The sequence below is a fragment of the Sebastes umbrosus genome, chromosome 8 (assembly GCF_015220745.1).
Source record: "Sebastes umbrosus isolate fSebUmb1 chromosome 8, fSebUmb1.pri, whole genome shotgun sequence".
Taxonomy (NCBI): Eukaryota; Metazoa; Chordata; class Actinopteri; order Perciformes; family Sebastidae; genus Sebastes; species Sebastes umbrosus.
The window spans coordinates 22970328-22985196 of NC_051276.1; the positions used below are offsets into that span (position 1 = coordinate 22970328).

At 41.2% G+C, this 14869-nt stretch overlaps 2 protein-coding genes across 13 annotated transcripts in view; both read left to right on the forward strand.

Moving 5' to 3' along the window:
* Positions 1–14455, forward strand: part of mvb12bb (multivesicular body subunit 12Bb) — a 145817-nt gene extending 131362 nt beyond the window's left edge. For 3 of the 8 annotated variants that reach the window (XM_037778055.1, XM_037778054.1, XM_037778056.1), the window contains 3 exons: positions 6701–6756; positions 7878–7937; positions 14166–14455. In XM_037778055.1, the coding sequence (XP_037633983.1) occupies positions 6701–6756; positions 7878–7937; positions 14166–14207 (158 nt within the window). In that variant the 3' untranslated portion in view covers positions 14208–14455. Of the gene's footprint in view, positions 1–6700; positions 6757–7629; positions 7831–7877; positions 7938–14165 lie in introns of those variants that run through there. The other 5 variants (XM_037778057.1, XM_037778058.1, XM_037778059.1 and 2 more) reach the window with 4 other exon arrangements.
* A 252-nt stretch (positions 14456–14707) lies between these two features.
* The window catches only part of lmx1bb (LIM homeobox transcription factor 1, beta b), a 64458-nt gene continuing 64296 nt past the window's right edge, over positions 14708–14869 (forward strand). For all 5 annotated transcript variants that reach the window (XM_037778051.1, XM_037778052.1, XM_037778049.1 and 2 more), the window contains exon 1: positions 14708–14834. The gene's annotated coding sequence lies outside the window, so the exon portion shown is untranslated. The remainder of the gene's footprint in view (positions 14835–14869) is intronic.

Sequence of the window (14869 nt, forward strand, 5' to 3'; positions counted from 1 at the left end):
TTGTAATTGTTATATAAAACGTAAATGTTCAACACTAGTTAAAAGTAGACTTTAAGGTAGGGGTGTAAGAAAATATTGATACACATGAGTATCACGATATTATGTTTTGCCAGACTTTCTCCAAAACGCTGCATTGATTTTTAATTAACCTCTTAAAAATCCGACGGCCCGCCGGTGGACCCGGCCGCTATTCTGTCTTTCAGAGGTTGTAGTGGGCTCAGTTTTAAAGCTAGTGAAGGTACTGGCATCATATGAAACTAGACAACCTAAGGAATTGCGAAGGAGGCTTAATAACGCTCTAAAGTTAGGCTAAATTTTAGCAAGGAAAAACTGGCATGGCCATTTTCAAAAGGGGTCCCTTGACCTCTGACCTCAAGATATGTGATTGAAAATGGGTTCTATGCGTACCCATGAGTCTCCTCATTACAGACATGCCCACTTTATGATAATCACAGGCAGTTTTGGGCAAAAACCATGCAGTTGTTTGCATGCACTATATATGTGTTATTTTCACCTTCTAAAATGGTGTATTTTAATATTCCTGCACACAGGGGTCCCTAAACAGTCTCTAGTGGATCCAATGAGCCCAATTGTATTCATGTGTAATGATGTTAGTCCCCATAGTAGCCATTTCACATAGTGACTTTTTTACTAAGATTTTATACATATGGTGCGTCTTTATACTAGATAGTTTTCTTAAAATTAGATTTGAAAAAAGAAAATACATCACCTTGCTTACAGTATTGCAATATATTGAATCGTTACCCCGTATCATGATACATATCGTATCGCCAGATTCTTGCCAATACACATCCCTACTATAAAGAACATTTTATATGCTTTTATCTGTTTGATGGTGCATTTATTACATTTCACTAACCTTTCAAAATGAGTTAATATATCGTAATATAATACAGCACTTTTTCTTTTGAAAAATATTCATCAAAGTGGACAAACGGCAAGCTTGTGTAAAATGATTCAACTTCTTTCCACTCCCTTGGCGCTTCTTTTCTGTTTTCCCTCCACAGTTTCCCTCTATAAACCTTAGTGTTTCGCCCCAGCCTGTAGTGTGTACCCTGGATGTCTCGCATACTACTCTTAGCATTAGAAACATTTAGATTTGTTTACATTTGGTTGAGACAAAATTAATATTTTAGTGTGAACTAACTGACTCGCTGTCAGGAGAATTGCAACAGAAGCTTCCAGACACCACAGCGAGGCTGGGGGGGGAAACGAGCTGCACACAGCCGGCAGACACAAATAAAAATAGATGATCAGAAACCCTCAACATCATCTCAGTACGTGATCTATTTTAGTATCAATGTTATACGCTTTTTTAGAATGTTAATTGACTCCCCGGTAAACATTTAAATAATTCAAAAGTTACACTTCCACTTTTCCAAGTGAGATTTTTAATACATTGAAAAGTTTTTTTTCTTTCCCACTCGTCTGTCTAGAGGGCTTGAAAAAGCGGGAGAAAGATAAAAGAAAAAGAATGGGTTTCATAGAGCCATAGTCATTAAAAGAATCTGAAAATAGCAACTCGCTATCATCTGTTCTCATAGCACGGGTCAGGAGCTCTGACACCTCCAAAATTCCTCCTGTCAGGGTAGGGGGCCATTTGTATTCTCTCTCATTAGGCAATTTGACTAATGACCTGCCGCGGCTGCAGAGCTACTGAGGGACCCGGAGCCTCGCGCCCTCTCTCTTGCAGCAGCCTGAACACACACCCTCTATTGGAATGGCACAGATGGCATGCCCGGGCGACAAAATAAACTACAATATGTCTCCGAGATGCTGTCAGGCCTGGGCACTATTTCTCATGTCAGAGAGGGGCTAAGGGCTGTGAGTGGGCATAGGGGGTCCTCCTCCAGCTCTCTGTTCGTCTACTCACCATTATCTGCAGAGGTGACAGAGAGAGCGGGGTCTGCAACTAGAATAGCATCTCCATGGTCTGCATAAAGAATCCGCCTCAAATTGAGAGTCACACACCGACAGGAAAGGTATTGCAATGTCTAGTAGCCCGGCTACACAAAGAGAAAAGGCAATTGTTTGGAATATGAAATCCAGCAGGTTCCAGATGAAGCTCTGACCTGTTTTTTGAGCAGCTTTGCTTATTATTTCTTATTATTTTATGGTACCAGAAAGGGCTGTCAAAGTTAACGCAATAATAACAGGTTAACGCAACGTTGTTTTAACGCCACTAATTTCTTTAACACATTAACGCAACTTGTTGGTTTTTAGGTTGTGGCGGGCTCAGTTTTAAAGCTACAAAGCTAAGTTAATAACATCATTTGAAACTAAAAAAACCTAAGGTATCCAATGATACCAACCGTGTCATACTAGCTTGTCAGGAAGGAGGCTAAATAACGCTCCAAACTTGAGCTAAATTTTGGCGAGGAACAACTGGCATGGCCATTTTCAAAGGGGTCCCTTGACCTCTGACCTCAAGATATGTGAATGAAAATGAATTCTCTGGGTACCCACGAATGTCAGCTTTACAGACATGCCCACTTTATGATAATCACATGCAGTTTGGGGCAAGTCATAGTCAAGTCAGCACATTGACACATTTCCATTAATAAATATATACATACATTTGCATAAAGCAGTATATTTGTCCACTCCCATGTTGATAAGAGTATTAAATACTTGACAAATCTTTTAAGGTACATTTTGAACAGATAAAAAATGTGTGATTAATTTGTGATTAATCACAATTAACTATGGACAATAATGTCCATAGCAATCACAATTAAATATTTGAATCGGATTGACAGCCCTATTACTAAACAATAGAAATCAGCTCAACAGTGAGTTGTATTAGATGCTCATTCGCACTTGCAGATTATTGCCCTGACTGCGACTTTCTCACTTAATTCAGGTGCGAGACAGATTCACCAGAGTAATCATACTAGACAGAGATCAATGCAATTCTGCTGAATTAGTGAAGTGTAAAATAAAAGTTCATCAACATTCCTAAAGTGTTACTCTTGAGTTGTGGTTCAGGTAATACGGGGTATGCTCGATCACCCACGCATATTTTTCCATCAGTCAGTGTCGGGGAGCGCAACTCGGTGTGTGTAGGCCTCGTGTGCACGGCCCATGTCTGTTAGAACCCTGGAAAATGCAATGTATGGCTGCTGCTGAAGTCCTGGGTGACAGTGCATCCAACAATGGAAGAGTGAGGGATTAGTGCTCAGCCCAGCGTACGAGGGAGCCCTTCCCGCCCTGAAACAGCCATTCATCTGTGCCCAGGGGCTGCAGATGACAATGCAGCCATTGCTCATCGCACCTGACGGAGCCATTAATAAGGCAATGATCCACACGGGGCCCGTGCTGACTCCGTTCTTTACACTACAATCACTCAAGCCACAGGGTCCTCCTTACTTAACGCCACCTCTGCGCTCGCCGCCGCCACCATCATCACCATCATCATCATAGTCGTCGTACCAAAATTCCTGCCAGATGTTTTCATATTGACTGCACTCGCACACTCCAAACGCCAAATAACTACCCAATTCCCCACACTGCAATACAGTCACGAGTTAATGGACTGTAGCTGGGCCATTTGAGCGGCTACAACATGCCTCATAGTGGGATTCCTGGTCAGAAGATTGGATTTACATTATTTTTGCCCTTTGCACCTTCGGATTTCTCCATGGTTATCCATTTCTTACCACCAAGTCATCTCCTGCGCCTCTCCATTTATCTGGGTGTAAGATAGCCCCTCTGGTATAGATGGTGGTGGAATACAAAGTGCGATCTGGTTTTAAATGTAATCCTTGAGCAATAAAGAAACTCTGTGGCCTTCAGCTCTGCATTCATCTGTCCGCGCCACGCTGATCCATCAGCAGCTACAATCTCGGCTTCCCATTGCCGGCTATTGATTCAAATGTATTCTCCCTGCCTGCCTGCCTGCCTCTGGCTGGCGTCGGTGCTCCTAGCGACACAGTAGTGCATGTTTGTTCACTTGTTTTTATGAGCTTAAACAAGTCATTGGACCTGCCCAATCGCCTTGGTTTGCTGGCTGTTTCAGATAGCCACATATCCAAAGGCACTACAGGGAGGGGGGTGTGTCAAGGCTGGGGCACTGAGCAACCCTTGGGTGAGAGGAAAAGGAGGCTAAACATTTCATTGCTTGCATTTTTTAGCCATGCTAGCGACATGGATCTAAGGGATGGCAATGTGGGTCTTTCGGCCTGTCGGTTGTAACCTGACCCGCTAGATGGTTTGTTACACAAAACAAGATGGATCTTTGTGTGATATGTGATCCTGCGATTATCTCGTGATCTTGTGACATTGCGAGAATCCAGTTGCAAGCGTGCAAGGTAACATTGGTTGGTCCACCACTTTGACCCAGACTGAAATATCTCAACAGCTGTTGTATGGATTGCCAAAAAATGTTTGTACAGACATTCATGACTCCAAGGCGATGAATCCTAATGATTTTGGTGCTCCCCTGACTTTGCCTCAAGTGCCCCCATGAGGTTGATATTCGTAGTTTTGACTGAAACGTCTCAGCAACTATTGGATGGATTAATGTTAATAACTATGGTGATACCATGATTTTTCATCTAGCACCATCATCAGGTCAAAATTTCAATTGCTCAATACTTTTTTTTATGACTAAATACCTGCAAAAACTGATGATATTCCCATCAGCCTCAGCTGTAATGTTTGGTGCTGATTGTCAAATGCTAAAACGCAAAAGTAACACGATGAAACATGGTAAATATTAGGGCTGTCCTCGACCAAAGACATTCTTAGTCGTCTAACACTCATACGATTTTGTCGACTATCGACTAGTTGATTTAATCAACAGATCTGTAAAACTGAGTTTCTCCACAAAGAATCACACAAAAAAGCACCACTTTAAATCTTGTGTTAAATAGAGATGTGCAAATAAGTTTCTTGGAAATCAGTCATTCAGCATGAAAAAAGCATAAAAAATTACTAATCGACTAAAGAAATCTGAGTTGACAAAGACCAAAACGACCGATTAGTCGACTACCCAGGGTCCATGAAAAGCTTTCAGATTCATTCTATTAAATGATCATTATATATATATATTTATATATATATTTTGTTATTACTATTTTTTCTTACTCTTATAATCTACAAATATGTAATACATGTTAATAATATATATGTTATATATATTTCTAATACATTTGTCTTGTGTTGTTCTTTCACATAACTAAGACTATAGAAGTGTAAAAAGTAGGCTACGTCCAATTATTCCAAGGGACATACATGAGGAGGTTTATTCTTTATCTTGTAAGGGGGTCTTTAGCTGCAAAAAGATTGAGACCCTCTGGTCTAATTGAGAGGGGGCAGCCTTAGTAAACATTTAAGCTGCTTAACATCAGCCTGTTAGTATTGTTAGCATTGCTATTGTTGTCATTGACAGTATCATAGCTCAAAGCTGTGCCTACAGTAAGTACAGCCTCACAGAGCCGCTAGCACGGCTGCAGACTCTTGTTATGACTACAGTTTTTACTGTGGGAGACGAGTGGAAGCCAAGAAACTGAATAAGCTTTCCTGTGGTCATGAGGGTGAGGGTCACGCTTTGATTACAAAGATCACATTGTACTACACTTATGCGGAAAGTGCCAAACCGTGGATCTGTGTAATAACCAAGAAAGGAAAGCAAGTCACATAAGTGTCAGAGTGAGGGATATTTCAGAATTTCATACTTGAGAGTATTGCCGCGAACAGGAAAGGCCAAAAGGAGTGTCAGCTCCAAAACGATGACTCATGAACAGCTTCGGCTTACATTTATGAGTTCCTTTTCCTGTGCCAGCGGCCTGATGGACTGTGGGTAAAAGGACACCGGTTGGGAGCTTGGCCTCTTGATATTCGGGGCTCCCGTCGACGCCAAAGGCAGCAAGTTTTGCGCCTCCAGATTTGGGAGTTTTCTAATGAAGCCGAGCAGCTGCAGTTTTCCCTTCAGTCTGGAAACGAGGGGCTTTGTGTCCCTTGTCACCCTGTGTTAATTTGGGCCCTAATGTATTTTATAAACAAAGGGCTGCTCTCTAGCCTGACAGTCGTGACACCTTGATTCCAGTGCAGGATGCAGGCAGTACGGGGTTACACCATTAATAATCAACTGGCAGCCATCACACCATTTTAACCACGATCATTATGATAAAGGGCATACACTTAATTACAGGCCTGCTTAATTATAGCTCTGTTGAAGCTCGTTTGTTTGGTCAAATGCTAATTATACCACCACGCTCTTGGCAAGTCCTCATTTCAATCCACTTTTTGCCGGCTGAACAGTGTGGCTTATTTTCATGCAAATTTGATATCTGGCGAATGTTTTGTCTCTCTTCTTTCCGCTTTTCTGTGCCTTGTGTGAGCGCGTCTTTGTTTCCGAGGTGAACATCTCTCAGACAAGACGGAATCGGGAATAATCAAGAGTAATTAAACTGGAAGAGGGTTGGGGAAAGGGCTGGGTTGGAGGAGAAGAGTGGAGGTGCTCAAATACAGCGGAGAATAAAAAAAAAAAAGCCTTTCATCTTCTCTCCGTAGACGGAAGGAGGGGAGGTGTCGGGGCGGCTGGGGATGTTGATAGCTTTGCTGTTCTATAAACCCACGCTTAGTCTTGTGGAAGTACTCAGGATCAAGAATAGGGAGTAATTTATATATATATTTTGTCAACCTCAAACTTTGTTTTTTCTTACTTTTTTTGCAGCTCTGGACGATGTGCCCTTTGTGGTCCATGAGAAGTTTTCTGAAAAACCCAAAGAGGTAAAAGTTCTTTGAGGAACTAGTGACGAAATGCAAAATTATTTCTTTATTACAAATAATATGAGAGGGGTCATGATAGTTACTGTGCAGCTGCTTATGATGCAACCTGTTGTGTAGTATGGGCCACATGATGGTTATGATATGTGGCCCTTTTATCACAGTATGCAGCCATTAGTCCCCTCTTCCACTCCTTTCCTTTATGCTCACATCCTTTCCTTCCCCTTCATTTCCTCTCCTCTCCTTTCCTTCTGTCTCCTTTCCTTTCATGTGCTCTCCTTTTCTCTCCTCTCCTTTACTTTCCTTTCCTCTCCTTATCTATCCTTTCCTCTCCATTCCTTTCCTTTGCTCTCATCCCTATCCTTTCATCTCCTCTCCTTCTTTCCTTTCTGTTCCTTTCCTTTCTTTTCCTCTCCATTCCTTTCTTTTGCTCTCCTCTCCTCTCCTCTTCTTCTTTCCTTTGCTCTCCTTCCCTATCCTTTCACCTCTTCTCCTTCTTCCCTTTCATTTCCTTCTCAATTCCTTTCCTTTGCTCTCATTTCCTATCCTTCCATCTCCTTTTTTCCTTTCCTTTCCTTTCTTCTCCATTCCTTTCCTTTGCTCTCCTTTCCTATCCTCTCCTTTCCTTTCCTTTCTTCTCCATTCCTTTCCTTTGCTCTCCTTTCCTATCCTTTCCTCTCCTCTCCTTTCCTTTCCTTTCCTTTTTTCTCCTCTCCTCTTCTTTCCTTTCCTTTCCTTTCCTCTCCTCTCCTCTCCTCTCCTCTCCTCTCCTCTCCTCTCCTCTCCTCTCCTCTCCTCTCCTCTCCTCTCCTCTCCTTTCCTTTCCTTTCCTTTCCTATCCTCTCCTCTCCTTTCCTTTCCTTTCCTTTCCTCCAGACTGAGTGATGAATGCGTGCAGTCAGGCAGAGCTGGCTCAATGCAGTCCATTTGGCTGGCTGGCGGCGGTTGTCACTATAGCCCCGTTTGTATTGACACCGAGAGGGAGAGGATTAAAGATTTTAAGCATGCTTACTTAGCCATGAGCCTAACCGCCATGTTTCTTGTGTGTGTGTATGTGTGTGTTTTTTTTTCTGCTTCTTCTTCTTCCTCTCCCTCCTCCTCCTCCTCCCTGCTTTTGATTTCAGATGCAGCAAGTCAATTTAATGGGCATTACGATCAAATCCCTGGCAGAGATCGAGGAGGAAGTGAGTAGAGGCTGCAACGCTCGGCTGCCGCTGACGCCGCTGGCCCAGAATGCAAAGCAAACGGTCTTGGGGTTGTAATTAAGTGTCTGAGACAGCGAGGCCCTGTTGGCTCCACTAAGCCCCAATTGAATAAAAGCATGGCCAGGCTAGGCAGCCATTCTCTCTCTTTAAAAGCTCCGTCTCCCGTTCCAAAACACTTGACTTTTATTCCCCAATTCTGCTCTCAAACAGCTCAATCCAGCACCTCGCACAGTGCTGTAGATCTCCAGGAAGCTTTCTCTGGTCAGATTCTGCATGTTTGACTTTTCCAATCAGCTTCATCTTCGGTAGCGTCAAAAAGTTAAGAGATCATACAGAGGCAAATAAAAGAGCTACAAAAGTCCTCCCCATTTCTGATGAAACACTGTAGCCTGCAGGCATTCGTAGGAAGGAAATCATCTCTGTTCAGCCCATGTGTTTGTGAGAGCAGGAGAAAGAAAAGAGTGTGTTCCTGTGTGTGTGTGTGTGTGTGCTTGTGTGTGTGCTTGTGTGTGTGTGTGTGTGTGTGTGTGCATGTGTGTGTGTGTGTGTGTGTGCTTTAAAGAGAGTGACAACCCCCCTTCTCTCTCATTAGCACGGTATCTTGGTATCAGAACTGCCAGGAAGTGACAGACCACTGTAAAAGAACAGGTGCTGTTGGGTTTGAGATGTGTTACAGAGCAAACACTCCCTCATCAAACCGGGTGTCTGTTCTGCACTCTGCCTCTGTCTTCTGTCACATACTATCCAAATCACACGGAGTCGCCATCTTGTCATATGGTCATCTGAATGAAGCTCATTGTCAGCGAAGGTATTAATGGCGCGTACGTGTATGTGTGTGTTTTTTCCAGGGTGGAGACAGGCTGGCTGCTCATCCTATATGCTCTTGTCTTTTTATTTTTTTCCCCTTCCTCCTCTCCTCTCCTCTCCTCCTCTCCTTCTCAGGGAGTGTGATTAGCAGGAGGACACATGGTGAGCTGAGCTGGGGAAGGGAAGGGAAGGGGCATGAGAAATCATTAATTACAGCCGCGCCGGAGCTGATGAAGTAAATGTGAGATAGTGTAACACACAGGATTTAGTGAAGTGGACGACAGCACAAGATTAATGGCGGGGCCAGGCTGATGAGGATGAAGTCACAGCTTAGCTTGATAATTAGTTTCCAAGTGGAAACATCCCTCACCATTGTGTTATTTTTACTTCTCTCCTCTTATTATTATCCCACACTGATATCTGCAGAACAAGGAGGAGAAATATACTCGTTGATGTTCTCACAAACAACCCGGAGAGCAGAGGTGTTTCTTTTAGAAAGTGATGAGTGTCTGAATTACTATATTTTTTTTAGGGCGTTCAAAGTTGACGCAATAATAACGCAAATACGTTTTAGCGCCACCAATTTCTTTTAACACATTAACACAATCGATCCTTCAGAGATTTTAGTGGACTTTAAAGCTAGAGTAAAGATAGTAGAAACTAGAAAAACCTAAATAATCCATTGGTACCAACCATGTCATACTAGCTTGTCGTGAAGGAGGCTAAATAACGCTCCAAACTTGCACTAAATTTTGGCGAAGAAAAACTGTCATGGCCATTTTCAAAGGGGTTCCTTGACCTCTGACCTCAAGATATGTGAATGAAAATGGGTTCTATGGGTACCCACAAGTCTCCCCTTTACAGACATGCCCACTTTATGATAATCACATGCAGTTTGGGGCAAGTCATAGTCAAGTCAGCACACTGACAGCTGTTGATGCCTGTTGGACTGCAGTTTGCCATGTTATGATTTGAGCATAATTTATTATGCTAAATGCAGTACCTGTGAGGGTTTCTGGACAATATTTGTCATTGTTTTGTGTTGTTAATTGATTTCCAATAATAAATATATACATACATTTGCATAAAGCAAGCATTTTTGCCCATTCCCATGTTGATAAGAGTATTAAATACTTGACAAATCTCCCATTATTGTACATTTTGAACAGATAAAAAATGTGATTAATATGCGATTAATCATGGACAATCATGCGCTTAATCGTGATTAAATACTAATCGATTGACAGCCCTAATTTTTTTCTTCCCTTTGTCTAGTTTTTCTCTATTAATGTTACACTGTAAATGTAAAGTCCACTGCGTTCTCTGTACTGAAGACTTCTGCAGAAGTAGCAGCTCATTCTTGATGATATAAAACAAAAAAAGCAACAATATAAAGTTGCAGAAAAAGCTGTTTTTAGTGTGAAACTGTACCCCAGTTTTCTAAATACTTTTGAGCATTTTTCTTCTTCTGTTGTCCAGAAGAGGTCACTGTCTGTGCTTAACTGTGGAGCTTTTTCTCCCCTCTTCACAGACTGGAGGCGCTTTCAGCACAGAACCTAATTGCCTCTTTCTAAACCCATTAAAAAAATATAGATTCATGAAAGAGATGTACTTTCAGGAATTCTACATATGCACATGTAATTGAGGAAAACTGTTGTAATCACAGCCACAGTTGTAGATAAGACCATTTCCTAACAGGCATCACTTAAGCCATGTCTCGGATGATGTTGGTTCCAGCAATTAGGCATTCTTTTCATTTCCCAAATGACTCACAAAACTTGCGGATATTATAATTGCTTTTAGCCACGCATATCTAATTTGTGTCTTTTTAAGTGTTAATTAGTACGCGATTTAAAGTGACATCTTTATGTAGTTTGCTCCGCTGAAAAATGTTGTTGGCGGCTGGCTAATGATTTTCAGAGGGAGTATGCTAGGGTGGAAAGAAGAAGTGTGTATGCATACATGACAGGATTTTCATTAGCACCTATGTATGATGGGCTTTCAGTGTTTGTGGGGAGTTATCTGTTAGTGTGTGTGTGTGTGTGTGTGTTGGCGTGTGAATGTATGGAAGGACAGTAGTGTACAGGGGGTATGTGAGAGGTGTGAGAGGGAGAGCTCCAAATAGAGGTGGAATTAATGAAGACAACATGTCACATATTTTTGGCAGCGGAGCAGGGACAGGAAATGAAGCCGGGCTCGTCTGGGTGACTGCCGCCCATGTTCTAGTGTGTCACTGTCCTGTCAGCCTGTGTATAAAACTGGCAGACATTGATACATGCTCTCCCTGATAACACCCCATTCCCCCATCCATCATCCACACACACACACACACACACACACACACACACACATACACGTGCACACAGGATTATTTATTTACTGTGCCAGATGTTGAGACTGGATTTTTGTGTGGTTGGGGGGGCTGAGTTTCTTCACAACTAACAGGCTTGTGATATGTGACAGGTTCTGGGTAACTTGCAGCTTCCCCTCAAGTAGATGAGAATCGGGGAAGGTGGTGTTTTGATCGAGAGAACCCGCCGGTCTGAGCCGTCGTGGCTCCGTTGCTTCTGTTGGAGATTTTGAAACTTATTTCAGTGATCATACAGCATCACCTAGTGCTGTGCTGCAGTAATACAACTGTCTGACTTGGTGAAGTGAGACTACTTTGTGTCACAAAACTTCACTGTTTATGCAGTTGAACTACACTACAAAACAATTGTGTGTTATTATTTTTAAAACAGTTTGACCATCAACTAATCAAACACGATACTAGGACTGGGCAATATGATGATATATATCGTCAAAACGCTATCAAAGTGCCTATCATATATATTTTTCTATATCGTTTCTATCGTGATATGGGTTAGGCCTATATTTATTTATTTTTTCTCTGTACTTAAAACTGAGAAAATACTTTTCATTTGTCAAGTATTTAATTCTTACAGTGGTATACAAAATAGGGTTTACCATGTGGTTATTTCATATAGAATATTTCTTTATTGAATTACCACAAAACATATTATGTCGTGATATACAGTATATTATTATCGAGACATGAGATGACTTATATCGGGATGGAAGATTTTAGCCATAACGCCCAGTCCTACATGATACTGATTGTTATTGTAGATTATATAATTGCCTTAGTCACTTTCTTCAGTAGGGATGCACCGATCCCACTTTGTCAGTCCCGATAGCGATACCTGGGCTTTAGTTATTGGCAGATACCGAGTACCGATCAGATATCGGTGTTTAATGAATAAGCTGTTTGTCTCACTGTGTGGAAGTGACGAGGATTATTCTTCAATGTGTAAGGCAACAACAGGCTTGACTTAAACATTGCTCTCCTAACTTTGTAAAACAAAATGTAACAAATAAATACACAGATATAAATTTACTAAATTGTTATTTATTATTAAAATAATAAATTGTACTCTGCAATTTAGTAAACAAATCTTCAAAATTAACAGAAATTACAATTCAAGTGTAAACCTTTTTAATACAGCAGCAAATTGGTCAAAACTTAGACAGGAAATAAAAATCCAGTATATAATGTATTTAGTATAAACATATAGAACTGCACCACCGTGCAGCCATTAGCACTGTCGCCTCACAGCAAGAGGGTCGCAGGTTTGAATCTGACTTGGGGCCATTCTGAGTTTGCATTTTCTCCCCGTGTTAGCGTGGGTTTTCTCCGGGCACCTCCCACAGTCCAAAGACATGCAGGTTAGGTTAATTGTTGACTCTAAATTGCCCGTAGGTGTGAATGTGAGCATGAATGGTTGTCTGTCTCTATGTCTTAGCCCTGTGATAGGCTGGCTACCTGTCCAGGGTGTACCCTGCCTTCACCTCATGTCAGCTGGGAGTGGCTCCAGCCCCCCCGCAACCCTGAAGAGGATAAGCGGTTACAGATGATGGATGGATGGATTGAAGTTAATCGATCGGCTCCATTATCACCGATATCCGATCCAGTTATTTGAATCAATATCGGCCACATATTCGATCTGGCATCGGTATCGGTGCATCCCTATTCTTTAGGAAGTCAAAGTCAAAAAATTTTGTATAGCCTAATATCACAAATCATAAATTTGCCTCAGGGGGCTTTACAATCTGTACAGGATACGACACCCTCTGTCCTTTACAATACGACCCTCTCATGGGATGAGTAAAAACCTAACCCAAAAAAAACCTTTAACAGAGAAAAAAATGGAGTAAACCTCATAATAAAGAGCAACAGAGGACGGATCCCTCTTCCAGGATGGACAGATGTGCAATAGATGTTGTGTGTACCGAGTAACAACATAATGAAAATACACTATAGACCATCCATATGACAAAAAATGATACATTTAATGTGAACATATATCAGGAGATGGATCCAGGAACTTTTCAGTCATATCTTAATAATTTGGATTTATAGAATAGATTTATGGAAATGGATTATATTAAGTTATATGTCTGAGTACTTCTGGGAACCGCTAATGTTTTTGGGAATGCACCAATCCAGCTTTTTCTCTTCCGATACTGATTCTAATACCTCAACTCAGGGTATCTGCCAATACCGAATACCAGTGCTCTCCTTTTCCCAAATTTAACATCAGTATACCTCACTGTGTGAAACTCTGTTATCAAGTTACCTCACATAAAAATGATTACTTAGATTGCTGTGGACCCAACGTGAATGTAGCTCATAGCAGAGGCACTGAATTTTATAATATCATTAAAATAGAAATAATTAGTGATGTGAATCTGTCACGTTATGGCTTATAGGTCTGTATCAGTACCAAAAGCGATCCAACATTACTTTTGACCTACAATGGTGTTACCTCATTTCTTCTTTGTGACGAAATCAGCTTCTGGTACCAAAGTTTGGAATATCTACTCAATAAGGTACATAAACTTTATCTTTTCAATAGATGGGATTTAAGTAATTTTTTATAGAATCAGTGAAACGGATACAAAAAAATAAACCCTTATCTGCCTTTGAATGCCACATAAGCCAAGAATTAGAGTTTGAAGCCCTGTTGCTTGTTAAAGAGTCATGTCCATGCCATGCCAGAGGGGGGCAGTGCTCGTTTGTGTTTTCTCAATCTTCATTCGGGTAGTTCATCTAATCACTCTGCTGTAGGGGTAACTTTAGGCCTGCAGTTTAGAAGTGGAGCAATAACATTAAATCAATACATTTTGAATCTGTATTTCTGTTTATTATCAGTCTATAACATTCAGAGAGTTGTTTAAAATATTGTCAGTTTCAATTTATAAGCATTTTATAAATGTATATACTTTATTGCTTTGGTATTAACTATGAAAATGATGCAGGTTGATTATGTTTTTGTCCTGTTTTGACAATATATTTGTATTCATCAGTGTGTTCCTTTTCTTCTCCTTCTCTTCCTGCAGTTTCACTACAACTTCAGCACAGAGCGAAGCATTGCTGTGTAACTTTCCCCCCGGCGTTCACACCCTGGCAGACGGAGCCACGAGGACTGAAACACTACAGAGGGATAATCTGTAAACTAATGTACTAATGAATTTTAAAAGTTCGGGACACACCGAAACTGTATATTGTGTAATTTAAGACAACAAAAAGTATTTTTACCTGGATGGATTTTATTTAAATGATTCAGTACTTGAAGTATTTTTGATAATGTACAACTGTGTGCATTAAATTTTAGAAGATTTTCAACTTATTTATCTTGAAAGTGACTTTTATAAATTTGTGTTGTTTTTTTATCATATAGTCTCATGCCCAAAATAAACCAAGCTAATTAATATCCCTAAACAGATTAATTCATAAAAGTTTGTTAGCTGTGACTCACATTTTGCTCATCAGAGTAACAGGGCCGTCACTGACAGCGAGTAGCAGTCAGGGAGGACAAGAGGGAGCAGAGAAGCAGCCTCATCACACGCAAACAGGCCCCTCTGATGTTCATTTTCCAGTAGACGCGTCTTTCCATCACAAAGTTCGTCATGAGCAGCGTGCGGCAACGAAGAGCAGAGCTCTGAGACGCAGGAACCGTTTACCCCAGACGCCCGCCCACGTCAGCAGTGCCTCCTCTCCTGAATCAGGTCTTTAAGAATAGAACAAGTTTCAGCTCTGTGAA